Source organism: Carettochelys insculpta, chromosome 16 (assembly GCF_033958435.1).
Source record: "Carettochelys insculpta isolate YL-2023 chromosome 16, ASM3395843v1, whole genome shotgun sequence".
NCBI classification, from domain to species: domain Eukaryota; kingdom Metazoa; phylum Chordata; order Testudines; family Carettochelyidae; genus Carettochelys; species Carettochelys insculpta.
Window position 1 is genome coordinate 4,183,559 of NC_134152.1, and position 27,871 is coordinate 4,211,429.

Genomic DNA, 27,871 nt, shown 5'->3' on the forward strand with positions numbered 1-27,871 from the left:
GAGAACAGCTGCTGTTTGCCTTTACAGTGCCTGTAATTATGGCATTAACCACCCTGCAGTGACCATGGCCAAACAAAGCCAGGTTGAGGATCAAGAGCCAGCAGGACACTCAAAGAAAAAGAACCCTTTTAATAGGCATTTAGAGAGACAGGCTGACTGTGGCAGCAATAGGCTCTTCAATAAATAACAGTGCAGTAGGGTCGGGACGGGAGTGGGGGAGGACTGACAAACCTGTGCAACAAAGACAGTTTAAAGAGGGGCACAACAGGTAGGACAAGTTGCTCCTCTCTAGGTGTGCTCCATTGCTGGAGCACTGGAAGTTACAATGTGCAGAGAGACATTCAGTGGCAAGGCAAAGGAGCCCCATGCACACCAGAGCAGCGTTAGCGACTAGATAAACCCTCAAGCACAAACACACCAGTTTAAAAAGTGAGCTATGTAAGGGGAAAAAAAAAGAAAACCAGTTACTGCAACTTAGAACAGAACCTGTGTGGAACCACTAGGGCAAGGCCCATTTACACTGATATATTCATTGCCCTAAATAGTGGGCCTGAGGATCCGTGATTGAGAGCTCAAACAGAGCATCTGTAAGTCTGCCTAGGCAGGGAGTTGGGCTGGAGTAGGTGCCCCTATAACTGGCACACATAGTAGCCTCCCTACAGCATCACCAGGAACAGTTCCAACTGGCAGATCCTTCCAGCCATTCTGCCAGAGGCCTTAGACTTGCAGTATGGGGCTGCAGATTGTCAATGGCTGCTCTGCCTGAGAAGATCTCACTGGCACAGAAGGGAGAGCTCGTGTTCTTCCAGTAGGGAACCCAGCCCCCATACACTGGGAAGAACCATAAGGCCCCACCTAAAAGCACATTGAAAATACAGCCATCCATTACCCACTGTGGCTGGCAAGGCCACTCCCAGAGGAGTTTGGATTAACTTCCTGTCACAATCAGACCCGGTATCTCCCTGGCAGCCCCACAACTGAAGGTGATCTTACCAACACCAGAGACCCTGGTCCTCTGTGGCACATGCTAACAGGCAGCTGCAACATTCACAGGGGAGAGGGCAAAAGAGGTGCCCCAGGGTGACTTCCCTCCCCAGCCCTGGGATACCCACCTGTCTTCCACATCCCACCCCCAGACACGGCTAAGATTCCATCCATGCCGAGGAGGCTGCAGGCCTCCCACTCCCCCAGCTGCACAGAGCAGGTGGCCAGCTCAGTCTACCTCAGAAGAGCCCTTGCCGCCTTAGCCCTCATACAACCCACGGCACAGCACCAGCCAGGGCCCAGGGTGACACTGCCTGACTAGCACACAGCTGGGGGTGGAGGGGAGAGGAAAGCTGGAGCCCTGGGCTGGGCAGATCAGAGGGAGGCTGCCCTCTCCTGCAGCACAGGGAGGTGCCCACAAGGGCTGCAGATCTTAACAGCCCACATGGCCCAGCAGCCCAGTGCATAACAAATACTAGGGCTACTTCTCTGTGGTCAGTGCTGGAGGTAACTGCTTTCAGATCCCCGTACTGCAAGTCAAATGCTGACTGCAGCAACTCAACAGGCCTTTGCTGCTGGGCTGGGGCCCAGCCCAGCTCCTCAGAACACCCAGCACAACCCCAGGGTAGTGGCCCCAGGGGGCTCAGGATTAGAACTTCTTCACAATGATGCAATTAGCTCCAAGTTTCTGCTGGATGGTGGGAAGGAGTTGTTCCTCCCCACCCCCAAACACTGAGCATACTGGTATCAGTACCAGGCTGGAGGGCGAGGGCCCCCCCCCCCCCCCCACAGCTGTAAGGTACGTGCACGCAAACTCTGCCAAGCTGGCAGGGAGCAGTGCTCGCTTGCCATCTCAAGGGCGGAAGATCATCCCCTTGCAGCACCTAGTGAAACCACGGTACAGTCCTCTCTAGATCTCCCCTCTTGGAAAATGAGGGAACAGTTTCCTCCCCCCACTCCGGTCCCAGCCCATGCAGGTCAGTCCCTGCTCTCTGGCTCAGGCAAGGGCTCTGCCTGCACCCTGAACTCCCGTTTGACACACACCAAGGGCAGCATGGCCCCAACCCATCCTCCAGGTCCCCCCAGAGGCTCTGTCCCTTCCCTGACTCATTCACCAACTTTTGGCCACACACTAGACACTGAGTGAAGTGTCCCCCCTGGTGAAGCTCAGTCACTCTTCCCCACTGCACAGCAGTACTTGGTAGGTCTGTACTAGCTCCAGAGGCAGGGGACACACTATGGGGCCAGCAAGGGAGAGCCCAGCTATTCTGCACACACCCCTTCTAATGCTTTGACTAAGAAACAGCTTCCTTTGGGATGAAGAACTCCATCACACACCCCTGAGCTGGGAAATGAACTGCATCTGCGACCAAAGCTCTCCATGGCTGCTTCAAGCCTGGACCCACACAGCACCCCAGGCCTGATGGAAGGAGCTCCCTGCCCTTGGCTCTGAACGACATGGACAGCACGAGGGAGTGCGAGCTGTACCTGCAGCACACATTTGGTATTAAAAAGGGTTTCACCGAGGTTCCTGAATCAGGGTGTCAGGACTACCCTGTATTTGGGATGCTGGCAGCACCAGGCTGAGGGCAGAGACAGAAGGATGCCACGTGCCCACCCTGCTTAGCAGCTGGCACACCATCCTCTACAGTTAGATCTTGACACGACTGCAAGGGGCCCCTGGAGAGCTAATTCTTCCACCCATGTAAATTCTGTAAGAGGCCAATTTTGTGCTGCAAGACCCAGACAGTCCCTGTCTCCATAGTACATTCCTAGATAGCTGCCACGTGCACTGCCAGCAGCAGGAGACACCACCCAGCTTTAGTTCCAGCCCTTCTCTGCCATTTCCCAGTTTCAACGTGGGCACATGCGCACTGGAGGCGGAGCCTCCACTGGAGGAGGAGGAGGAACTTGGACAGCTGCTGGCAGGAGGCCAGGGATTTGCTCACAGTGCACGCTTTGCTCAGGCTTAGCTGCTGCCACTAGCGCTACTTCCATGTCCTGCTACCACGCTGGTGCCCCTCCTGGGCTTTGGGGTCTTTTCACACACTAATGCAATATGAGAGGCCGAGGCCTTCTTCCCACTGGGGAGGTCAGTGTGGTGCACTCCATGGTGGGAGACACGTCCTGCACAAGTCTTGTGCAAGCAAACCAGCATTTCACTGCTAACCATCATGGTGCAGCCTCCACAGGGACTTCCGGATCAGACTTGTGCCAGTGAGGCTGCCCAGCAGCAAACCCTTTTCATACCCCTTGGGGCCTGAAGTCTCTCCAAACAAATGGGGCAACAGCTAATCTGTGCACAGATCTCACTCTTACACATCCTGCAGGAGGTAAGCCGAGGGCCCAAGGGCAACACCAAGTAAGGGAATGGCAGCAGCTCGCTCCCCTCTCTTGGGCTCTAACTACAGGAATAACTGTACATTCCCTCCCCCAACTTCTATCCTGGGGCACTGGAGCTCAGAATGGAGGCAGAGGATCTATATTTCACTATGAAACATCAATTTCCGTCTTCTACTGTTGAGCACCATGAATCAGCTGCCTCTTTTTAAGTCATGGGTGGGTGCTGATCCCTCTGCATCTCAGCAGCAGACTCCTACCTCGGTGCGGACATGAGCATCGCCAGCAGCAAGACAGACGTCACCAGGAGCTCGGGAAAAGAGAAACCTGCCCCATTCCCACCTGCCCTTAGACTGAGGGGACATGGCCCAGCCCTCTGGTGTATTGTGAGCTGATCAACGCTTGTCGATAGCCTTGTGTTCCCATCACAAGCAGTGATATGGCAAAGCAGATGATTGCATCCGCTACAACTGGGGGCCTCTAAGCGAGAGATGGCCAGCAGCAGGGGGTGGGTGGGTGAGATATAACATGCACACAGAGTTGGAATGGGAAGGGACACCGGCCTACAGCATGCGACGCCCCTCATAGGAGGTTAAACCACACGGGATTCCTTGGCACTCTGGCCAAGAAGACGGCAAATCACGGCTGCAGCAAGTCAGGCATACGGTCTGCCAAACCTCAGTGACTCCACAGCTGAGTGGTCAATTTTAAGAGGCTGGGTTGTTGATGGGAAGCCAGCAACACCGGAGTCAGTGCAGAGCCAGATGATTCAGGAGATTAAAGGGAAGAAGGATCCTATGAAAGGCAAAAAGAACAGAGATCTGAAAGCCACAGAAGGGTTGAATATTTGTACATGGAGAGACAGGACAGACACTGCTCTGAGGAGCTTACAGTCCCAACCACTGGGGGCTTTGCACTTTTGAGTCAGTCATACTAGAATGGGCCCAGCTGAGGTGCTTGACAAAGCTCAAGGCAAGGGGTCACCTGCAGCAGGCGGTGGCTGCTTCTCACAGCATTCAGGGAGCTCAAATAAATAAAATCCAGTTCATTTGCGGTGGGAGAGGGGGAGGGAGAGGAATCAGGGCCTGAAGCCAGGGGCATTCTGCCAGCGAGTGCAGCAGGAACAAAGTCAATGACAAGAAAGGCAAGGTTATTTAATAGCTGGCTGTGTACAGGGATCCCAGGTGCAGCTCTCCGGCCATTGCCAAGAGTCAGACTTGCATGCTGAGCCATAGTCTACATCACAGGGGCCCTAGTTTTAGCATTCTGCCTCGTGTTCCCCGCGTGCTAGAGTGGGGGCTTCTAACTCACTGCTTTGTTGAAGCGCAGGCCCCAGAGAGAAGGTAAACCCCGTTCTCCCGGCTGCCTACCTCTTGTTTTGCCAGTACCCTCTGACTGCGTCACGTTGCCCGGCTGTATTCAATGCCGCTCTTTGCGGAGATGCCAGACCACGGCAGCAGGCTGCGGAGGAGGCTCTGGGCTTGGCGATATATCCGGTGAGGAATCGAACAGGGGCTCAGGCTGGCCAGCGTTGAACCAATGTGCTGTAGGTAGTCGGTGAGCCTCAGTTAAGGCCAACAGGGAGGTTGACAGTGAAAGGTAGAACTCAGAAGACTGTACTGAGAGCAGCCCGGGGGAGGACAGTCCTAGGCAACGAGAACTAGGCCAGGCAAAACAGCCGTGGCTGTCTACCTGCCACTCACTCACTCACACGGCTGTACTGCAAAGAAGAGCACTTTAGCCAGGAAATGCTTTAGTCCAGGGCTCTGCAACCAGAGCAGTGAGGAGAGCCATTTCTTCAAATACGGGTACAAACAAACCCCATCCTTCCATGCACATGAATAGGAGACAGTCCTCAATAAGGAACGTCAAACCGAGCTCTTTGTACCCGTTTTAAGAACAGCACCCACACAGTGATTTGCACCAGTCAAAATGTGTAAGTTACTTTCACCCCGGACGGGAGAGCAAATAAGGACAAGGAAAATGCTGTGCCTGGTTAGCATCAACCCTCCATGCTCCACCCCACTTGGCTCACTAACCCACCCCCTGATCCCCAGGATTAGCCCCTCTTGGCCCACAAATCTATCCTCCTAATCCCCAAGACTAACCCCTCTCAGCCCCAAAACCCCCACCCCCAGGTTTAACCCCTCTCAGGCCCAAAACCTCCCCCCCCTGCATCCCCACGATTAACCTGTCAAGACAACGAGCTGCCTTTGGAGCCCAGCACACCCTTGGCAGGGGGAAGGCACCACTCTGAATGACCTACAACACTTAGCAAGCTTCTGTTATACACAGCAAAAGGGCAAACAAGGTCTCTCTGCTCTGGAGAGAAGATGCACTCGCTAGCTGCCCCTCCGCCCACCAGGACCAGTCTGGGAGGCACCAGACCCAGTAGAAACCACCACATAGCGAGTTGTCTGTTCAAGCTGAAGCCAAGACCGGATCAGATGTTGCTGTAGATTAGGACTAAGGTTTTGGATATTGCGCATTGCTAGCACAGGCGTGTCAGACAGGAGCATGGGGCTGGGCGGGGAAAAAAAAAAAAAAATCGCACCTTTATCAGCACAACAATGCTGCCAACCCCCCTCAGTGCAGACACAGCTATGCTGCCTGAAGGGTGATTTTGTCTGTCTAGTTACAAATCAGCTCTGCCAACAACATAAGCTACGCGGACGCAACTGCTGGGCTCTGCTGGCACACAAGCCCCAAGACATCGACAGAGCCATGCGGGGAGCCCAGGACTGGAAGGGCAGGGAGAAGCGGCAGGTCTTGCCTCAGGGGCAGTCAGCAGAGACACACTGTGGAAGTTTTGCACAATTCCAGTCCACACCACACCTATTCTTAGCCAAACAGTTGCATTCGCACCAGTCACCCAACTCAGACAAGAGCTACACTCCCTGCCCTGCAAGAGACATCCACTGCTCTGCTGAACGGCTCCTCCCACAGTAGCTCTGAGGAAGTCAGGCATGAACTTGCCAGAGACAAATCCAAACCTCCTTTGGAGAGTAAGGGAGCCAGTCCTTTGCCCGGGATCAGTCACCAATGACAACAGACTTGCTTTGCAGCATTTGTTTTTCCCCAGATCCCGCTTGCCTGGCCGCCTCGCTCCGTAGCTACTCAAAGCCATAGTAAAGGATATAAGATCGTCCAAGGAGGATGCCCACCATTGATATACAGGACGTAGGTGAAGCCGTCTTTGAGGACCCCTCTGATGGAATAGTAATAGGGCAGGTAGTGGTGCTGTCTGAAGTCTCTGTTTTCATAGAAGTTAATTGCTGTGTTGTTGGTGGTGAGGACATGTAAGTAGATGGCTTTACAGTGGTCTTGGGCGGTTGTTGAAATATGATCCTTCAAGCTTTCAAGTAAGAGAGAACCTGCCAAAGGAAGGAAGAGCAGCGTTACAGAGCAGCAGCTCTCTTAAGGGACTTCAAGGGGAGGGCAGCCATGAGCACTAAGCCCCGGCACCCGCCACCACTGCCTCAGTACAGAGCTCCTAGACCTTTCCTCATTCACCCCTTTCAAAACAGCCAGCAGGTCCTGGGTTGGGTGGTCTTAATAGGCTCCTGCCCCTGTACAGTGCTTGGCTTCAGAAAACTCGAGGCTGTACAAGGTGGGAGAGGTCCCTCCTAACAGCCATTGGATTGTGGTGGGCATCAGCAGGATTTAGACCTTAAGAAGGTTACACATGCCGCTGTGGTCCTGCAGTTACGAGCTCCCCAGGCACAAGGACTTGCCAGTAATGGCCCACTGCCAGCCAAGCTCTTACTCCCGTTGGGCTGGCCAGGTGGTTGTTGGAACCCTTTAGTTTGAAGGGGGCTGACCACAGCTAGGCCGCAGGAGAACAGTCAGTGTTCTAGAGGGACAAGACAAGTGACAAGCACCGGACTTCTGCTGCTGGAAGGAACACACGCTTGAGCTAGACGGCGCTCTTCTGCAGGTCTCAATGGCTAGTGGTTACGCCATTCTGCAACTGTGAAGAGCAAAGTGCATCTGCCAAGCAGCTCATGTGCACCTGTCCTGCTGAACTCTAGTAGATAAAGGAGAGCATTAGCTCCCACCAGGTTCTGGGAGCCTGGCTCCAGCTATCTAGAATCTTCATCTGGTATTTGTCAGTGAAGGGGCGCAGTACATGCACTTGGCCTTGGGGGACTGGGTCTGGAGGTTCCTCGGTGCAGTCTCAGGACTGTGTACCAGACCCAGGATACTGTGCCTCCACACACCCCTCTGCTGAATATCTAGCCTCATATACTAGAGAGGCGGCTTGATCCAAAGTGGCTTCTACTAGTTCTGCACCTACCTGTGTTATTTTAGGTGACCTAAGTGCCCAAAGCCTCACATGAGCAGCAGGACACGGTCATGGGACACAGCTTTCATGCCTGGCTTCCAGTGAGAGGCTCCGATGGCCACGTTACAATAACTAACACACCCCAGCCCTCTGCCCTAGGCCTGAGTCTCCTGCCACACTCAGAACTCCTTGGCTCCACCTCCGCCACGTGAATTTTGTTACGTGCACCAAATTGAAGGTGGTAGGTCAAACATCACCTCCGTATTAGTGGACACACAACAAAATTCATTCTGCTCAGGTGGGGAAAAATTAGACAGGACGCCGATTCTGATCCACATTAATAGGCTATTCCTTTAATCCTCTTGTTCTCTTCCTTTCTCCTTCTGTTTTTAAAGAAAAAAAGGAGGGAGAGCCACGCATTTGCAGCTTCGATGGCCTGTAGTTCTGCTACGCAGCACAACACAAGTAAGGTAAGAGTAATGCAGTTCCCCAGTCCCTCCTCCACCAGCGTCAGCGTGCCTTAATCCTGTTCCAGAGAGACCAGCTTTGTGAGGCTGAGGACTTTATCTCCATACCCATTCGGTCCCGAGCGGATGTGTTGGCATAGCTAGCAAGCATGACTGTTATGACAGCATTTTCAGCATGGCCAGCTATCCGCTGAGAAAGGGACTCCAAGCCACCTTCTCTTTAAACAGCCACCAGATAAGGACTCGCGGACACGCCGTACGTGAGGCCATGTGCTAGTGTAATGGAATCTATGTTCCATTTCCAGTTCCCCGAGACATGACAAAATTTTATACAAGCTTCGAATGCAAGCTAGCCTCTGAAACGGCTAGAGCCAAGGCATTCAGTTCTCTAACCTTCACCCATACATCGAACAGGAGTCACAAGGAGTAAATAAACCACACAATGGACTGGTGGCTCAGACACAGACAAGCTATATAGAATGTTCTTACCTATTCCATGTTTTCTAAATTCTTTCACCACTCCTAGACTGAGAATGTAAGCAACTTGAGTATCAATTGGAAAATTGGAAGCTAGGATATCTCCATCCTGGAGAGAGACATAACAGAACATTTAGTAGGGTTCGTATGTGAATCTCTGTGCAGCACAGTGTAGAATGACAAAAACACAGCAAACCCTATTCACAGAAGAGAGTTTTCTGATCCCAGGTGTCTTTATGGAGCTGTTGAAAATGGGAACACAAACACACACCCTCCTAAACGGAGGAAAAGGAAAGAACCAGGCTGAGAGAGGCGTTTGGCAGTTCGGGGGAGAGTGACTGTTTAGTTCCTTTCATGTCTTACACATGTCTATTAACGGAACGCTCTTCTTTGGTGCTTAGTTGTTTACTGAAAGGCACTAAATGGCATTGTGGCATTCCATGTTTGAGCATCCAGATCAAAATGTCAGCCATCTGACAGCTAGAATATGCTTTTCTCCAGCCAACCCTGCATAAGAATAGCCCTACTGGGTCAGGCCAATGGTCCACTTAGCCTAGTATCCACTCCCAGCTTATGCAAATAGACTCTAGGCATCCTGGGATCCTCTCTCTTACACATCAACAGCAATACCATGTTCTAGAGGCAATGCAATGCTTTCAGCAACATCACAGCCTTCAACGGGGTCTGCACATGTATAACCAACTGCTGGTGGTCTAGAATAATAAAAGGTCTTGAAAAATGTAGCTGACATCTCCTTGCCAAAGCACTAAGCCATATGCTCCCAGATACACAGAAGGATAAGAATAGCCATGCATGGGGTTAGTGTATTGTACTTAGTTCTACTGTCAACTTTAGGTAAAGCTTTAAAATCTCCGTATAATTATTGCCTCTCCCGTGATTTTATACGATCCTTTCAGACCAGCTTCTTCTCTACAATAGATTCTGGTGCGACAGATTTTTTCAAATCTGGCACAAGGAGCAACAAAAAAATTCAGCCCACTCTCCTGGAGCTCACTGGCTACAAATAGTGATGATTCAGTTTAGGCACCAACATGAACACATATGATGCAGAATGCACACTGGGAGTGGGGAGAGAGGGCAATTTTTTAAGGTCACTTTTTGGAGTACACTTGCAGGATAGGCAAGGCAGAAGGCTCCTGCGGCAAGAGCTTGCTCACATCACAAATCCTCGCTACGTTCAGCTACAGTTTTTTGGGGCTGACGCAGCATAGCAGGAAGGACACCGCCGCCCCCCCGCCCACACACACACACAGAGGGATATGCACCCTCAACTGCCAACGACTTACAGCAGAAGCAGCACTGCGGCGAAAGTTTCCTACCTCTAAGGAGCCCCCTGCTTTCACAAAACAATGCAGAGCCGAACGCTGGGAAGCACAATTCCAACTAAAGCGCACTCGCCCATTTTCTCAATATCTCCTTAGCGTGCTTTTGGCCAAACTGAAAAGTCTCTAGTTTCTTTTGACAGAAGTAACTAGGGAAGGAGAGAAATGGGCCCCAGGACAGGGAATCATCATTTGTGGGAATAGCACAGTTCATCTTAGATTATACCTCTTTGTGCACTTTTGTCCTGCTCTTTATCTCAGCTACTATCATTCCCACAATGGTGCCTCTGTATGTGGCTCCGAGGGAAAAGAACTTCTTGTTGGAAGTGATGTCCTGATACCATGAGTCAGGGTACCTGGGAAGGAAAAGAGCAATACCTTGGAATGCTTGGGAAACACACAGCATTTCAAACAGGCACACGCCTGCAATCAGGCCACCCTGTGGAATCAGGCAGGGCGAGAACATATGCTGAGCTTCAGTAGGAGACCTGCAATAAACACTCAGATGGTGAAGGAAGTATTGTGGGCAGCTGATTAGATTGCCCTCTTCTACAAGAGCGAGCAAATAGCCAAGCTAGGGAGCTTGGGCCCTGGAGGGGTCCTCTTTTGGACGGAGTTAAGACTGAGGCCTACTCACGTCATCACTGAAGATCCCATGGCACTGGTTGTAATGGAACGGACATTACACACAATTATCTGTGACCACATCCCAGATTGGCTAATTTGTTTCTATGCCACCAGTAACCTCCCTGGCAAGGATTTAATCATTTCTTGTGAAAACGTGACCACCCCACCACCTCCTTAAAAATACTGTCAATGGCAAAAAAAGATGGAGGGGGTGGGGGGGCTTGTGGAGAAGCTCTTTCCAAAATTGCCTCCTGTTGTTATGAAGCTCATGGTTTCCTTTACGAGGCTTTGGGATTCGATGGGATGGGACCATGAAGAAACAAGAGAATTTATTTGCTCCTGCTGTTTACTCTCTCCACACCCTCTGATGACTGACTGATCACCAGCACTGCAGTGTAGGCGATGCAGGACTGGACTGGCAGTGCGTAATGGAGAGAAATACATCAGCATGTGGGGCAACTGTCACAGGCCTAAACCTGGGCTCTCTCGCAGCCCACCCCGCAGAGGAATGTTACGTACTCTATTGGGAACCAGTCACTGCACAGCTGTTTCACTACATCTATGTCATCGTGGCAGAGAAGACGTAGGTTTATGTCACTAACTGCAGTTGGAGGCACGTCCTCTGTCATTCACGCCTGCAAAGGAAAAAGCAGCATATTAGGAAGGATGCACCTGAAAGCTTTAGGTTTGAGTCCTGTTAATATACAAACAAGGGCAACACCAAGGCTTGGGAGAGTCCTCACTGCAAAGCAAGGCATCCTGAGGCCAATCCGAGCTCTGTGCACCACAGGGAGATTAAAGAGAGTCAGGATTTTTTCCATTTTATTTAAATGTGGCTTTTTCTTTTAAAAATGGATGTTTACAATTAAATCTGAAGTTAGTACAAAACATGAAATAAAAAAAATACACTGAATCCATGACCCTCCGGCAAAGTTAAGCTTTGGGTTAAAGGATGCTTTTCTACATACAACTGAACTAGGGGGAAAAACATGCAACTTTGGAGGTCACACTGAACTATGGCCCAACAGTACGTATAAGGAGCTCGAGCCTGTGGGAAATCCGTGGCTGTGTTACTGTATGCAACAGATTTACAAGTAATGCCAAGAGAGACCATCTTGTATCTCCTTAGGACCATGTACCGAGCCCACCTGGTTGGCCTAAAGTTTCTCTTTCATAGCTTCTCTGTACCCGAGATTTGACTGGTGCACTTCTGAAATTAATACGTATGATTCCACCCACCATGGAAACTTACTCTTACAGCGTACCTTCCTACATGGCAAAAAAAGTACCAAATGCAGCGTTACCGCTCTCTTTAAGTCTAAGTTAACATGTTTTAAACACTTCAACCAGCAAGAAGTACCTCTTTAGAAGATAAAGGCAGTACAAATAGAAACATTGACGTCAACCAGGATTTCAGTCACGGACATAAACCAAGCCACCCTGCAGGGACTGCTCACTACAAACCTTGACACTCTTTCCTCTCACCTCAGACGGGGCAATTGCAGCAGAAGCATTACGAAACTCTTCTATTACAATATTGTCAGTGTTGTTTTCAAGTACTGTACTAGGGAATAAAGCAGCCAATAGGTGGCAGAGCGAACACACACCTCGGTATGCGCAATGGAAGTACTGAGTTGGGTTACGGCATGAGTCAGAACAAAGGGCGAGTGGCATACCAGTAAACCAGTTATGCACAGCCAGGGCAGCAACAGGTGAATGACCAGCACCTGTTTAATCTGAATCTGCAAGAGCCACAATGCTTCTCTAGGTCCCTCCCCCTCCAGAGTCCTACAGCTTCACAGCAGCTCTTGGATGAGGATCTGTGGAACTCTGCCACAGTCACAAAGCGTTACTGGGGACTTCAAGCAAGGAATACTGCCCAGCTGTAATGCAAGTTGGGGCTCACGCTTGTTTGATAAATACTCTAAGCCAACCCCCACGCCTTTGGATGAGATATCTGCACACCAGCCGTGGAAGAGAAAGCAGTCAAGGGCATTAATGGGGACTGTAGCCAAGATGGGCAAAATCCTAGAGCCAAACAGATGGGCAGAACAGAGGGAAGCAGTCAGGCAGCCGCACCCATCACATTGCTGAGAGCTTATTTCCCAGGGACTCACATTGTCCTCAGGAAGGCATGGGGCTGGAGAAGTGCTGTCCACCAGAGAAGCTCTACGTCAACACCTGGTCCAAAGCTATAGCGTGAAATAGTCTGAAAAATCCTGCACTATGGGACTGCACAGAGCCACCACACACACACACGACGAGCAATGAGACAGGGTGCGCACACAAGCCATCGACTGCAGTCACGCCACCCATCAGCTCCATTTGTTTGAACCCAGTGATGTTAAGATCAAAGACCCCAACTGCAGGACAGAAGCCCTTTCCCTTCTGTCTCACGGCTGTGCTCCCCCATTGCTTACATATACGCTATCACAGAGGAAAAGATGTTACCTTTAGAAACCATTCCGTTAAGTACAGGATCAGAATAAGGTCCTCCGGAGACAATGCATCATGCAGCCTGTACTTGGTTCTGCTGGAACTACAAGGCCCACCACTGACCTCTGTGTATGGGGCTGGTTCACAGCACAGGGTAGTTCAGTAACAAGGTGACAGACAACAAAACACTAACTAGTACTGAGAACCAGGGGAATTGCTGAACCAGTGGGAATCCTAGGAGGCTCGTGCCCTCACATTCATCAATTTTACAGCCCGGGGGGCGTGGGGGGGCGTGGGAGGCATGGATGATCTCGAAGGCTTAACATTCTTCTAGTGCCATCCCACAGAGGGAATCCCCAGAGCAGGCGGCTAGGTCCGCACTGACATGCTCTCACTGCTTCCCCAGGTGAGGCAGCAAAAGCAGACACAGGATCCCACCACCTGGTCAGGGTGTGTGCTTCTAAATGAATTCAATGCAGAGGAGAGGTGGTTGTCTCACAGCCCTATGCACAGTATGGATACAGATCCAGCAGAAACACCGAGTGTCCCCAACCATGGCTCAACCCTGACCTGGAAGTCTCATCACTTAGGCAGAGAGGACAGTACGTTGTCCATAGTCCATTTGTCCTAAATGTATGTACTCAGAGGGGGCTAGTTACAGCTAAGTGCAAGTGTGATTTTGGTAAAATCAGTATCTCTTCCATTGGGCCTGGGTAATGCCAAAAATTCATTTCATGCAGCCCACTGAGTAATCTTGGTTAGTTTTATTGCCACAGGATGTGTAGTGATCAACTCAGACAATTTTACTGCCCATTTCACAAAACCTGGTGTTTCTTAAAGCTTCAGTTTCCAGGTTCACATAACCAAAAAAAGCTCTACTTTTAAAAAAAGATTTCTAGTCCTCACATTTAGAGAAAAGCCTGGAACATGACAAGAGCATAATCTTCAGACTCAGAAATCAGAAGGCCAAAACGGGTAAGAATCATTTAGTTTTTTAAAGAAAAAAAACAAGAGATTTTAAACCCAGTTCTCTAATTTTAAAGGCCTAACTCCTGAGTTTTGAATGCTTGGGGTTGGTGATACTGAAAAGAACAGCAGGTGCATAATTCTCTACTGCTTATGTGAGGGCTCTGCCCAATTGACAAGTATTTCAGTAAACCTTTGATCCTAGTACGCTGAACTGAACAGATTCAATTCCAGTCCACGCCACGATTTCTGCAGGGCGTGTGATTACAGTCACGGTGACCGAATCACTTCGGTTCCACAGCTCTCTCTCTGGCTGTCAAAGAGAAGCAACAAGTAACTGCAGCAGTGATTTGGGATAGTGCTGCTTGAACAGCAGGTTTGTTTACCAGGCCTCCAGGGAGCTGGGAGCAACGTCATGTTCCTTGAGGTCTCTGGGAACAATTTTGGAGGGAACATTTTTTTTTTAAAAGTTGTGGCTGTTGCCAAGTTTGCTTCTAATTCAACTCTCTCCTATCAAGCCACTGAAGCTACCCAAAACCAACTACAGTCACAACGCAGAGTATTTCCACACAAGACTAGAAGCGTGCTGGCATTTCTGATCCTTGGAACACAGTGAAAAACCTACAGCTGGGACACACCACCTCGCTGAGCCTCACACAGTCTACAGCAGGGATAAACGCACATTCCTACCCCTTAAAACACTTTGGTGTCGTACGTTTCCATCCTTGGGTCTCAAACCGAGTACTAAGCGTTTTCTGCAGGAAGAAAACTTTGCTAACCCTTCCCCAGTCAGAAAAGCTTTGAACAACCTGGGGCAGAGTTCCCTAATGTTGGCTCCCAATCCACCAGCAGGTCACAGGAAAGGTCTTGCGTTGCCTGTCACTGGCCCTCCCATCAGGCCCTGTGCACGCCCCAGAAGTGCCCTCCTGAACACAGGGGAAGTTTGACCTGAGACCTCACGCTGATCTGCATTGTGACACTGTGTGCGGGTTGTTGTGCCATTCAGGTTTGGCCCACCTGCTGCTCTATCCACATGGAGTTGTGGCTACGCTAACACCGGTTCACAATGCCTGGAACAGAAAGCCAGACCCAACCCCATGAGAAAGGAGCAGCTTCCTGCCCTCCTACCTCTCAAGGGCTGCTAGCAGCACTGAAAGCAAACAGTTGTCTTTTTTCCTTTTGTGCTTGACTTAATAAAAACTAAAAAGGCAGTTCACACACACTGCATATAGGGAATAGTGCCCCACACGCATCACCCAAAATAAAATTCAATTGGTGGATTGTCTTAACTTTGGGGACTATTGTTCTAGGGCAGGGGTCCGCAACCAGAAGAGCAAGAGCAGCCATTTTTTCCAATTTGGTTAAAAAAAAAAAAAATCCAACAATTCAAGAGCCGCAATGCACGTGACTAGGAGATGGTCCTTAATAAAAAACGTCAAACCAGACGTTCCAAAAAAGTATATTTAAAGAACAGCACACACACTATGATTTGCAACGTGATACATGTTTACTGCAGGAGGGTCACAAACTTTCTACATATTCTATTTCCTCACACTTTACGTGTGTGTTTGTACCACTGTCTTCCTGACTTTCGCTCCCGAACCTTCTCTCTGGAGTACGCTGGGGAGTTATCCAATGCTGCGAGATCACGTATCGTTTGCTATTTAGCTAGGAGTTGTTCATTTTTGGGCCCTTAGACATTCACCGTCTGTTGAAAATAATTAGGAGTTTATTTTTAAAAAAATTGCAATTTAGCATTGGAAGCCACAAAGAAGCGCTTCAGGAGCTGCAGGCGGCTCCGAAGCCACAGGTTGCAGCTCCCCGTTTTAGAGAGATTCTCTTTCAAAATACGGAGTAGTAAAGGCTTCTCCCACCTTGACCAATTTCAGACCACTTCCAGTGAGCACTCCTTTCCGGGGCCCACCTTCTCTCCCAATCCCCTACTGCTCAGCATTCTAGAAAGACTTCATTCTGCAAAGCACAAGGGAGGGCTCTCTTCTAATCTCAGGCATTTGCTCACATGCCAGCAAGTACTCTAAAATTAGAGCTACAGCTACCAAAATAAAGAGCATATTCTAGGATTGTGTTTACTTGGCTGACCAGGTTACAAGGGGGTCGCCCACCCATTCCCTGTGACTTCCTGCAGTGCTGTTTCAAAAGAAAACATGCTGTAAACAACTGACTTTCATACTGGTAAAAGGAGCTTCCCAGCTTGAAAGCCAGAAAAACACACCCCGGAAAAGATGTAGCAGCAACTGTAGCAGCAGTAGTGACCTTTCAATGTGCCCAAGTACTAATTAGGAGGAACCACCTCCAGGGATTAGATGTTTGTTCCCTCTTCATCGACGACGGAGCCTTTGGGTTCTGCTCAAACAGCTTGCACAAAGACCAACTCTGATGGTTTACGTCCCTCTCGTAACTGGATGCAGATTCACTGACTTACTTCATACACAGCACCAAGCATCTAACCCACTGCAGTCATTCAATGCTCAGGGCTGAGGGTTTAATTCTGGTGCAGTAGCTACTTCTTCCTCACTCGTTTTATTGTTCCTGCAGAGCTTTTTGAGCTACCTGAAAACACCATCAGTTCTCAGGTTTACACAGACTTTCAAAAGCTTTCTTGGGTTTTAACAGAACAGAGATTAAGACAGCTCTACGTTTACTTCCTTATTTATGCACAAGCCAAAGAAAGGATGTCAGGGAACAGAGATTGTTAGGTAACTGCCATAGGCAACCTGTGAGAAGTGGCACAGAAAAGCCCAGCAGGGCGATCCATGTATTCAATCCAATGCCTCAAGAATAAGAGGGCAGGTGAAATCAAAGAACACATTTAAACAAACCCAACTATTTTTATACAGCTTAAGTAATACATCTTAGGATATTAAATGAAATAAGTTTCAAAAGATGATTGGTCACAAGTCTGAACAGCAGAGCAGCGATACCAGACAGACTAACAACAAAAAGACCTATCAGATCCTCAGACTTCAGCAGACTGTCACTGCATTCACAATTTGATACTGTGATGGGTTTTACATCTACCTCCCATCTTGCTATTGGTACAGATGGGACATCTGATGAGAAAGAGTTGGTCCTTTCCAATTTGGCAGATCCTGTGCATACTGAAAGATAACAGCCTAACATGTCTGTGAGCCAAGATACCAAAGATGCAAGAGATGAAGCCAAAGCAAGCACGGGCATTCACATCCAGTTATATCACTTCACAACATTCAGCAGCAGTCTCCAATGGAAACAGTGTTTGAATCTTATTACTACACCTTCTGCTTTGCGCTCTGCTTGTGTAATCCTTCCCAGTGTATCTTGCCTCCTGAATTCAAGTTTATTTGGTCTGTATATAACCCGCAATCTCCTTCTGCAGCAGCTGAAAAACATCTGTGTTCTCCAAAGGGGTGTAGTGGAGAACAAACAGTCGTTTCCGCTGGTGACAGATCTGGAAATTCATAGGAAAGCATACTCAGGAAGAGCTATTGCCAACAAGGGGGAGAAAAAGGAGAGATTAGTTTACCTTATGAAGCGACTACAGAAAAGCATGGCAGCATGATCTTATGTTTTCTTCTAGGTCATTAAATTTTAATGAAGAACTCGATGGACCACTGGTCTGAATCTGTATGGCTGTTCTTAAGAATAGTTAGCCCTTCCTTTAGTTTGTCCTGGTCTTCCCTTTTTGCACACCGCCAGGCTTAGTGATCATAAGAGATGTTCAAAAGTCAGGAGACAAGTTTATGATCATCAGCTAAAACTGGCAAAGAGCACCTATTTGAATTTGAGACGGTATAAACTTTCTTGAGACGTGAGTATTCCTTTAGAGAATCTCAGGAGTCTGCCAAGGCATGTCTATATCACAGCCGGGAGGTGCGATTCCCAAAGCGGGTGGGCAGATTCCTGCCAGCTAAACTTGTGCAGGAGCCTAAAAATAGCCGTGTGGATGCTGAGGCATTGCTGGCATCTCAAACTAACCTCTCAAATCCCCTGGGGTCTTAAGTGGCTAGTGTGAGCTGTCAGTAGTACCACAGCACTAGTACCATGGAAGCTTCACCAGCTAGAGTTAATTAGCGCTTGACATCTACAGCAGGACTGAGGGACTTGGTTTCACAGTTGTACCACTTCTCTGAACAGAAGCCTTCAGCCCTAGCAAAGCCAGTGTCTTTCACCAGCCTTACAAAAACTTAAAGTAGTAGTTGTTTCTTTCCTCCCCTCACCCCAGTGTCTCTCTGCCAGCTTAAGTTACAGTACGCCCACAGCTGAAACTGAACCAGAGCCACAGAACAAAACAAACAGAGTCATTCATTATCCCTCACCTTTGGTTTTCTTCCTGCCATGGAAAACAGGGTAGATGAAAAAGGTGATTAATTTTAAAAATCAGCATTTTTTTAATTTAAACCAGACTTTCTTTTAAAACCACCACATCTCTCATTTAAAAGTAACATTTACAAATAAATCTCATCACCAACGTGCTACACAAACATACAGTCTCATAAAAATGAATTAATGGCTTGAGTCTGTCCAGCCTAATTACGACTAGCTCTTGCCTCTTGAAGGCTTTGGGCTTTCAATTTGTGTTTCTCAGCAGACTAACATATGCAAAGATAGACGAGCTGGACAGGATGCCTTCCCCACTCGCCCCGCCCTGTACTCAGATGGTGGCGGAACTTGGCCAAGCACCAAGAGTTCGTTCAGACAAAATCTTATAGACAAACGTATTGGAAAGGACAGAGGCAGTGGTGTGCACTGGAAAGGAGAGGAAAGACGTTACTCAGCACATACACAGCTTCCTACATCCCCCCACACTTTTACCACAGAAAAACGGTTATGGCTTCTGGGCCTAAGAGATCCTATCAGGGAATATTTTGAAGAAATTTGTTCACTGGGTAAAAAAGGAAAACACGTGAAGTGTAAGCAGCGCATGAGGATGACGCAGGGCCTAGCTGCAAGGATGGAACATCCCAAGGAAAACTGCTTATTGGGAGAAAAATGACATGGCTGAAGGTGTGGTATGGCTGAGTGGATCAACTGGTTAGAAATGTAAATCATTCACTTTGCAAAGGCATCTTTCTTCAAGGATCTCACTGGATCGTTTTACTTGTCAAATCCCACTGACACAAATTCCCAAGTTGTAAGCTATATTGGGCGTTGCTAGAAACAAGAAGTTTGGTTTAGCTAATCTTTATGGCTTGTTTAGTTAGTTAACTAGGTTTAGAAGCTATCACCCAAGTACACAGTACAAAGAGCTGCTGGAAGGGAACTCTAGAGCTGCCACTGACATCTCGTTACATAACACACGTCCCTTATTTTGGGGCATCCTGGCCACAGGCCGTAATAGGGAACAGATGCAGCATCCCCATTTCACCTCAGCATAACTCAGGTTTCTCAAGAGCCCTATTCTAAGACTTGTTTTCTCATCAAGCACAAGTGCCAGTGAGTTCAACGGGGCTTAGCTCAAGATTAAATGCACTCTAAGCACAGTCAGTCTTAGCTTTGCTAACTTGATTTCAACCTAGGATTTTTTTTTTTGGCTCATTTAAATCGCCTTGATTTAAGCAATCCACCCTATGGAAGATGAGAGTTTGAACAGTTTCTACGAAAAAGAATAAATGGACACATATCAGACATCAGGAAAGGTAACATACAAAAACCTGTAAGAGAACATTTCAAGCTCCCTAGACACTCAGTAACAGATTTAAAAGTAGCCATCCTACAATAACAAAACTTCAAAAACAGACTCAGAAGAGAAACTGCAAACTGCAATTCATTTGCAAGTTTAACACTATCAACCAAGGATTGAACAGAAACTGGGAGTGGCTGGCCAATTACAAAAGCAGTTTCTGCACTCTTGGCTCTTGAGGTTCACAACTCCACATTAACTGCTGATAATGGGCCACATCCTCTCTGACTGATCAGACCTTCTCAACTCCGGCCCTCCCCTTGACTGAGACTGCCTCCTTTTCATGAGCCTATATTTAAACCCTCTTCCGGAATCCACCCCCCATCCCATCTGACGAACGGGTTCTTTGCCCACGAAAGCTTATGCTCCAAAATATCTATTAGTCTATCAGACGCCACAGGACTTCTTGTTGTTTTTGACTCCACAAAGACACCAAGAACTGCACATTGCAAAATACCACCTAACCTGCAGAGTAAGTGTCACTTCTCAGTAGTTACATATTTTAAGTCAAAGCAATAGCCTTATAAGCAACCCCCTGATGTTGCCAGCATTTCAATCTAGACTCCTTAAACAAATCGAAATTTCAACAGAGCAAAATATCAAGGCCACTGATTATGTGAAGTCCTTCCTGTCTGATGTCTTTAAACAGAGACTTCATCAGCTCTTCTGCTCTCAATCTACATTACTGAAGCTTATCTATTGAAGTGGTAGACTGCACTTGAGTCCACATCCCAGTACCATTCTGTCTTCAAAGCAGATGGCAAGTGGCATAACTTTCTGCTGTCCCAGATATAGCAATTCCCTGAGGGAAACCAAAACAGATTGTGAAGAACTACAAAAAGATCTCAGCAAACTGAGTGACTGGGCAGCAAAATGGCAAATGAAATTTAATGTGGGTAAGTGTAAGGTAATGCATGTTGGAAAAAATAACCCAAATTACACGTACTACATGATGGGGTCAAATTTAGCTACGACAGATCAGGAAAGGGATCTTGGAATTATAGTGGATAGTTCTCTGAAGACATCCATGCAGTGTGCAGCGGCAGTTAGTAAGGCAAATAGGATGTTAGGAATTATTAAAAAAGGGATCGATAATAAGACAAAAGATATCATACTTCCCCTATATAAAACTATGGTACGCCCACATCTTGAGTACTGCGTGCAGATGTGGTCTCCTCACCTCAAAAAAGATATATTGGCATTAGAAAAGGTTCAGAAAAGGGCGACTAAGATGATTAGGGGCTTGGAACGGGTCCCATATGGGGAGAGGCTAGAGAGACTGGGACTTTTCAGTTTGGAAAAGAGGCGATTGAGGGGCGATATGATAGAGGTATATAAAATCATGAATGGTGTGGAGAAAGTGAATATAGAAAAATTATTTACCTTTTCCCATAATACAAGAACTAGGGGACACCAAATGAAATTGATGGGTAGTGGGTTCAAAACTAATAAAAGGAAATTTTTCTTCACACAGCGCACAGTCAACCTGTGGAACTCCTTGCCCGAGGCGGCTGTGAAGGCCAGGACTCTATTAGGGTTTAAAAAAGAGCTTGATAAATTTTTGCAGGTCAGGTCCATAAATGGCTATTAGCCAGGGATAAAGTATGGTGCCCTAGCCTTCATAACAAGGGCAGGAGATGGATGGCAGGAGATAAATCACTTGTCTTCTGTTCTCCTTCTCTGGGGCGCCTGGCATTGGCCACCGTCGGCAGATGGGATGCTGGGCTTGATGGACCTTTGGTCTGACCCAGTATGGCCATTCTTATGTTCTTATGTTCTCAGTTTGGAAAAGAGGCGATTGAGGGGCAATATGATAGAGGTATATAAAATCATGAATGGTGTGGAGAAAGTGAATATAGAAAAATTATTTACCTTTTCCCATAATACAAGAACTAGGGGACACCAAATGAAATTGATGGGTAGTAGGTTCAAAACTAATAAAAGGAAATTTTTCTTTACACAGCGCACAGTCAACCTGTGGAACTCCTTGCCCGAGGAGGCTGTGAAGGCCAGGACTCTACTAGGGTTTAAAAAAAGAGCTTGATAAATTTTTGCAGGTTAGGTCCATAAATGGCTATCAGCCAGGGATAAAGTATGGTGCCCTAGCCTTCAGAACAAGGGCAGGAGATGGATGGCAGGAGATAAATCACTTGATCATTGTCTTCTGTTCTCCTTCTCTGGGGCACCTGGCATTGGCCACCGTCGGCAGATGGGATGCTGGGCTGGATGGACCTTTGGTCTGACCCAGTATGGCCATTCTTATGTTCTTATGAGTGATAAGAGTCACTGAGAGGGATTTGCTATTAGATCTATTCTGGCTAGATACGGAAAAGAAACTCACTCTATGACAATAGCATTATGGGGGATGAAAGAAGATGGCCAGAGTAAGAGTAAATTCAATGCAGAAGATCTGCCAAGAGGAGAGATTGAATGCAAATGAATGGCAGGTTTCCAATAAGTAGCTGCTCCTCCTACAAACCCAAATCACACATCACGTATGCCAGGTACAGCAGCATTGCAAAATTAGAGCAAACAGTAAGTTAAAAAAAAAGAAAAAAGCAGCCAGTCTCAATCCAAATAGCAAAGTGCACACTGGGAAATTAGACCTTCATGTCCATCTAATGCAAACAGGATCCACAATCCAAGATTTGAGTTCTTGAGCAACTATTCCTGGCGATAGCTCTGGAGTATTACCTGCCTATTAACAAACTCCATTCCCTTTACCCACATCATTGTAAGGGGCACTGCCAAGTATGTGATTATAGTTTTTCTTTTTGATACTTTGTTGGCAAGAGCCCCAAAAGAGGCTTACAGAAAATACTCCCTTCCCCACCCTCTTTGGAATACACATTCCTCTCCCAGATCCTGCACTTCGCAGAAGTAATGTCTGGAACGAGAGAGAAGAACGGCAGAAAATGAAGTTCAGTTTCTTCATTCTCTCTTCTTTAGGATGTCTCAGACATCAAAAGAGTGAAGTACAAATGGGTGCCTGAAGTCAGAGGCAGTAAAACCTGCAAACCGAAAAGGCTGCTAGTCTATAGCATGTGATGAAGATAGGCACACTCAGGCCCATGTGGGCTAGTTTGCAGACTCCCAACAGGAGATTTCTGTGACATGTACACAGGACACCACCACACTGGGTCAAAATATATTTGTGCAGAATCTGTCAGTGTTCTTTGCGCTGAAGAACACACAGATATAAAGAGCTAACAATAAGTGTAAAAGAACAGTTAGCTTTTTTCCCAGATACAAAAACAAGTACCTAACAGCAACAAAGGGTCCCGTGGCACCTTATAGACTAACAGAAAAGTTTTGAGCATGAGGTTTCGTGAGCACAGACTCACTTGCTCACGAAACCTCATGCTCAAAGCTTTTCTGTTAGTCTATAAGGTGCCACAGGACCCTTCCTTGCTGTTACAGATCCAGACTAACACGGCTACCCCTCCAATACTTTCTTATATATATAGCATTAATCTGGAGGCATCCGGCCCTTCCTTGGCAGAGGCAAATACTCAATTCCACTGTCACAATTCCTCTGAGCAAAAAGCAGTCAAGTAGCACTGTAAAAAGACAAGCAAAATAATTTATTAGGTGAGCTTTCGTGGGACAGACCCACTTCTTCAGTGCATAGCCATACTAGAACAGACTCAATATTTAAGGCACAGAGAACCAAAAATAGTAATCAAGGAGGACAAATCAGAAAAAAAAAAAAAAAAAAAAGATCAAGGGGAGCAAATCAGAGAGTGGAGGGGTGTGGGAGGAAGGTCAAGAATTAGATTAAGCCAAGTATGCAGACAAGCCCCGGTAGTGACTCAGAAAGTTCACATCCCGGTTCACATCTGAGCGGTGTAACCTAGACTCAGACTTCCAGAGAGAAAGCAATAATGCGTCTCAGGGTGGATAAACACATGAGGGTGAAGAGCTTCATTAACTGAAGACCTTTTTCAGATTATCAGCAAGATCTCAGCTGACCTTTTCTAAATTGGACCTAATCCCACACAATTAAAAACTTTTACTTTTTAGTAAGTAACCAGCTAAATGCACGGAACAAAGCAGCTGCTCCAAAGGGCATCAGAACAGCGTGAGAGTCCTGTGTAGTGTACCACTGCACGCTTTCTTTTAGTCATTGCCAGATAAAGATTTAGGAAAGCAGCGAAAAAAAAAGAGTCCAAATTTCTTGATCAAGGGGATACCGCCAAGGTGCAGACTCCCAAGAGAAACAAAACATCACAAAAAGATTTCACAGTCTACACAAGAATCCTGCGGCCCAGATTTGGTCCACACTCCACCTTCTGAGTGCTCCTCATTTACGGCACTTGTTTGCAAGGCAAGAAACCACAGATGATCTGACCAACAGCATCTGAAACCACCTACTTCAAATATTCCTTCGGAACTTTGCTTTCTGGCAGTACAATGAGGAATCAGCAGCAGGGCTTTAATGGGTACAACAATGTTAGGAGGTGTGATCAGTCCATAAGTAACTATATTGGGAGAAACTTCTATACCACAGGACTCTTCAAGCTAGCAGACAAAAGCCAAAGGAGATTGAGTAGTTAGAAGTGAAGTAAGATGTGCACTTTAACAACGAGGGCAATCAATCACGGGAACAGTTTATCGAGCAACGTAGTAAATTCTCCTTCACTTGGAGACTACAGATCAGGAGAGGATTCTTTTCCCCCCTCAAAGATGCACTCCGGTTCAAAAAGTTGCTGGGCTGGATACAGGAATCTCTGGACCAAAACAATGGCTAGCGAGATGCAGGTCAGACTAGGTCACCGCTGCCTTTAAAATATGAGACGTGAAGCTACTCACCTCTGCAAAGGAAAGTAAAGACATGAACATGAAGCCTTAGAAAAGGGCTGAGTATTTGGAGATGAAACGGATTGCTCACACAGAATGTATATAATAGTGCAGCGTTCCTCAAGGCATGGCACGCATCCCCTGAGGGGTACGCGAGAAGAGTCCAGGGAGTACACATGCCGTGCAGCTCTTTGAGCAATAACATGTTTGGAGCCACGAGAGCACTGTGTCCCTCCTGGCTCTGACGGAGGGGAGGGGAAATTGGGTTAAAGCAGGATCTTGGGGTGCCTGCTGGAGGAGGAGAGGGGGGTCTGGGTTAAAGTTTAACCCAATCCCCCTCCCCTCCTCCAGAGCCAGGCATGCTCTCTCCCAGCTGTAATCTAATGCTGGCAACTCACTGGAGCTGCTGACGCCGCCACCATCACTGCTGCTGCCAACACCACCACCGCCGCCACCACGCGCCTCTCCCACCAAGCGCTAGAGAAGGACGCGCACGCAGAGCGACACACAGAGCTCTCACAGCTGCAAGCATTTTATTTCTCAAAGAGCCACACAGCATGCACGCTTTGCTTGCGTACACCGCGCCCTGAGAAACACTGGTTTAAACAAATGCGTGGCAATGGTAGAAAAAAAAATTGGGTGTCTGAAAACTGGGGGTACTTGGAGGTACTTTTTGCAAAAAAAAGGAGGGTACTTTATTGGAAAAAGGTTGCAAAACACAGTGTACTTGTAGAGTCCTTTTTCCAACTAAAGACACCCTGCACACACCAAAGCACTGAACAGTAACAGAGAGGAAGCCGTGCTAGTCTAGACACTATCAAAACAAAAAGCAGTCAAGTAGCACTTTGAAGACTAGCAAAATACTTTATTAGGTGAGCTTTCGTGGGACAGACCCACTTGAAGTGGTCTCACCTAAGTGGTCTCACCCACGAAAGCTCACCTAATAAACTATTTTGCTAGTCTTCAAAGTGCTACTTGACTGCTTTTTGTTTTCAAAGCACTAAAATGTTTGATGTGCAGTGCAACAAGCCCAGTACTGGTAGGGATTATGCTGAAGTGCAGTCTTTCAGGTCAGACAAAAAACTGAATTTAAATCACAACAGAGCTCAGGACGCAGTCTGCTGAAATTCCAAGCTGCATGACCACAGCCTCCCAACCAAAACCTCCACCAAGCAATTTCAATGGACATGGTATTCTCAGGCCTTATCCCAACTTCTTGTAGCATTCCTGTGCCAGCAAGCGTGCATGCCCCCCCAAAAAAAGCAGCAATGTACCCCAGATACACTGTGTTACAGAGAGGGAAAACAATGTCTTGTATATGTAGATAAAGAATAAAAGGCACTTATGTGTATTTGACATATTAAAAGAATCTTTCTAGAAACAGAAACGAACACAGTGGAGGGAATTACTCCACCAACGTCTGAAAAATTGTAAAATTTGATAGTCTGTCTTTCATTCTAAAAGATCCTAACTAAAAAAAGCCTCACCTAAGCAAAAGAGAAAAGCCCTTTCAAATTTTGTAGTCACTGCCTAATATAATCTAAAAAAAACCCACTTTCCCTTCACAATAGTATAGGTAAAAAAGGTTGCAACTTACAGCAGCTACCTAAGCAGAGCCTGCTTGTCTAAAGCAGCGCACTACACCTTGAAAGATTTAAGAGTGACTATACAGGAAATAGCACAATAATTTAGAAACTGATTTAATTAAAAACAAGTTCCATTTCTGAATGTTTTGCTATTAATTATACTTTCTCCTAAGAAACCTCCTTGTTTTTTTTGCCTGACTAGTTATCAATAAGACAAGGGATACCTCCCTTTGCACTTGATTTATAAATCTTTTCTATTTCCCCATCCAAAGTTTGTATTTGCCAATGAGAGTTTAAATTGTCACAAGACATACCAAATGGCTGAGCAATCATGAAACAAACCCACAGTAGAAAGCTCAACACCACATCACAAATATTAAGTAAACACACACCCTATAGCAAGGAAGCAGTATTACCAACTTCACAAATGAGGAAAGGCACATAGAAGTCATTAGCTGGATTTCCTAAGGGCAGATCTATGCTACAGGGGAAGGGCGAATTGGGGTATGTAATTTCAGCTACACTAATTACATAGCCAGAGTCCACATACCTTAAATTTTCACACTGTCTCCACTAAGGGAGGTGGATGGGAGCTTACTCCTAACTGGTGGAAGGCAGGAAGTGGGTGGGGCTGGCCAGCAGTACCTCATGCAATGGAGGTACCCCGTAAATTTAGTTTAGGGCATCCCTACTAGATGCACTAAATTGAACCCCGGAACAGCCATGGCAGGGGCCATCTTCCCTGTAGTGTAGATGTGCCCTAAGGCAGAAGTGAGCAAACTTTAGACATCAGGTCCCACTTCTCATCCTTGCAATTAGCAGCCCCCCCTCACCTGTCTAATGTAATCCAAACCCAGAGACATTTCGGTTACGTTCAGATTAAAAAAGCCTGTTGGCACGTGTACGAAAATAACCCTGCAGAACATAAAAACTGTATCAGCCGGTACATAAATGCGAACACACAGAGTGAGCCTGAGACCCAGCAGAAGAGGGTGAAATCACAATATTTCACGTCCCCCTCCGCTGCCTCCCACTCCGCACACCCCCGCCCTAAGGAACCCGATCAGGGCAAACAATGGGAACTGCCCAGTGTTCTGGACCCCTCTTGGCAGGGCCCAGCTCCACCCCTGCTTTGTTTGTTTGGGTGTTTTCACATCTGTGCGCCCCAGGTCCCTAAGTGGCGCCCCCCCCCCCAGGGCTGAGCTCACACCCCTGGGTTTAGCCGGCCCATGCAAAGGGCTCCATACAAGCCAGGCAGCCCTGCAGCACCTGAGCGACTCACCAGCCCCGCAGCACCAGGTCCCACCGCCCCCGCAACGCCGCCCACCAGCAGGGGCCGCCGGGCGCGGGTGGGACGCTGCAGGGACGAGCCCGGGCAGCGGCCGGGCGGGACGGCAACCCCGGCACTCGTCTCGCACCACCGACGACCTGACCCCCGCGGCGGCCGCGGACGCCGGGTGCCAGCAGCAGAAGCGGCCCCCGCCCCCGCCCCAGGAGGGGGAGGCAGCGGCCGCTCCTCACACCCGGACCCCGCGCGGCGCGCGCCGGGGCTCCCGCGGGCACGCGGCCCGGCTGCGGGTTGCGCGCCCCCCCGGCACGGCGACGCCGCCGGACGCGCGCCCGCCGCCCGGGGTCGCTCCGGGGACAGCCACACCCCTTGGGAGCGGGGGCGCGCGGCGGCGGCGGCAGGTGCCCGTCGGGGCCGGGCCGCGCTCCCGCCCGGCGTCTCTCACCTCGGGCGGGGCGGCGGCTGCCTCGGCCTGCAGCGGGAGCGCGGCGGCGTCGCTCAGCGCATTCCGGGCCGGCGGCCACCCGTCCCGCCTCCCTCGCGGCGACCCTGCCACCCTATAGGCTGCCCGGCCTCACGTGACGCGCGGAAC

General features: G+C 48.2%; 1 protein-coding gene across 4 annotated transcripts; it reads right to left on the minus strand.

The window, feature by feature from the left end:
* Positions 1 to 27,815, minus strand: NAA60 (N-alpha-acetyltransferase 60, NatF catalytic subunit). Of its 4 annotated transcripts, XM_075010926.1 has the most exons (8): positions 27,725 to 27,788; positions 17,201 to 17,373; positions 11,043 to 11,158; positions 10,123 to 10,252; positions 8,566 to 8,662; positions 6,464 to 6,698; positions 4,695 to 4,881; positions 1 to 4,119 (listed from the first exon to the last, which is right to left on the minus strand). In XM_075010926.1, the coding sequence occupies exons 3-7, from the start codon at positions 11,150 to 11,152 to the stop codon at positions 4,725 to 4,727; spliced, it is 729 nt and encodes a 242-aa protein (XP_074867027.1). In that variant the 5' UTR covers positions 11,153 to 11,158; positions 17,201 to 17,373; positions 27,725 to 27,788; the 3' UTR covers positions 1 to 4,119; positions 4,695 to 4,724. The 4 variants fall into 4 exon arrangements, with proteins under 4 accessions (XP_074867027.1, XP_074867025.1, XP_074867026.1 ...); XM_075010924.1 differs by lacking the exon at positions 17,201 to 17,373 and having other exon boundaries at positions 27,725 to 27,815; XM_075010925.1 differs by lacking the exons at positions 17,201 to 17,373; positions 27,725 to 27,788 and adding an exon at positions 27,274 to 27,437.
* Positions 27,816 to 27,871: the final 56 nt, after the last annotated feature.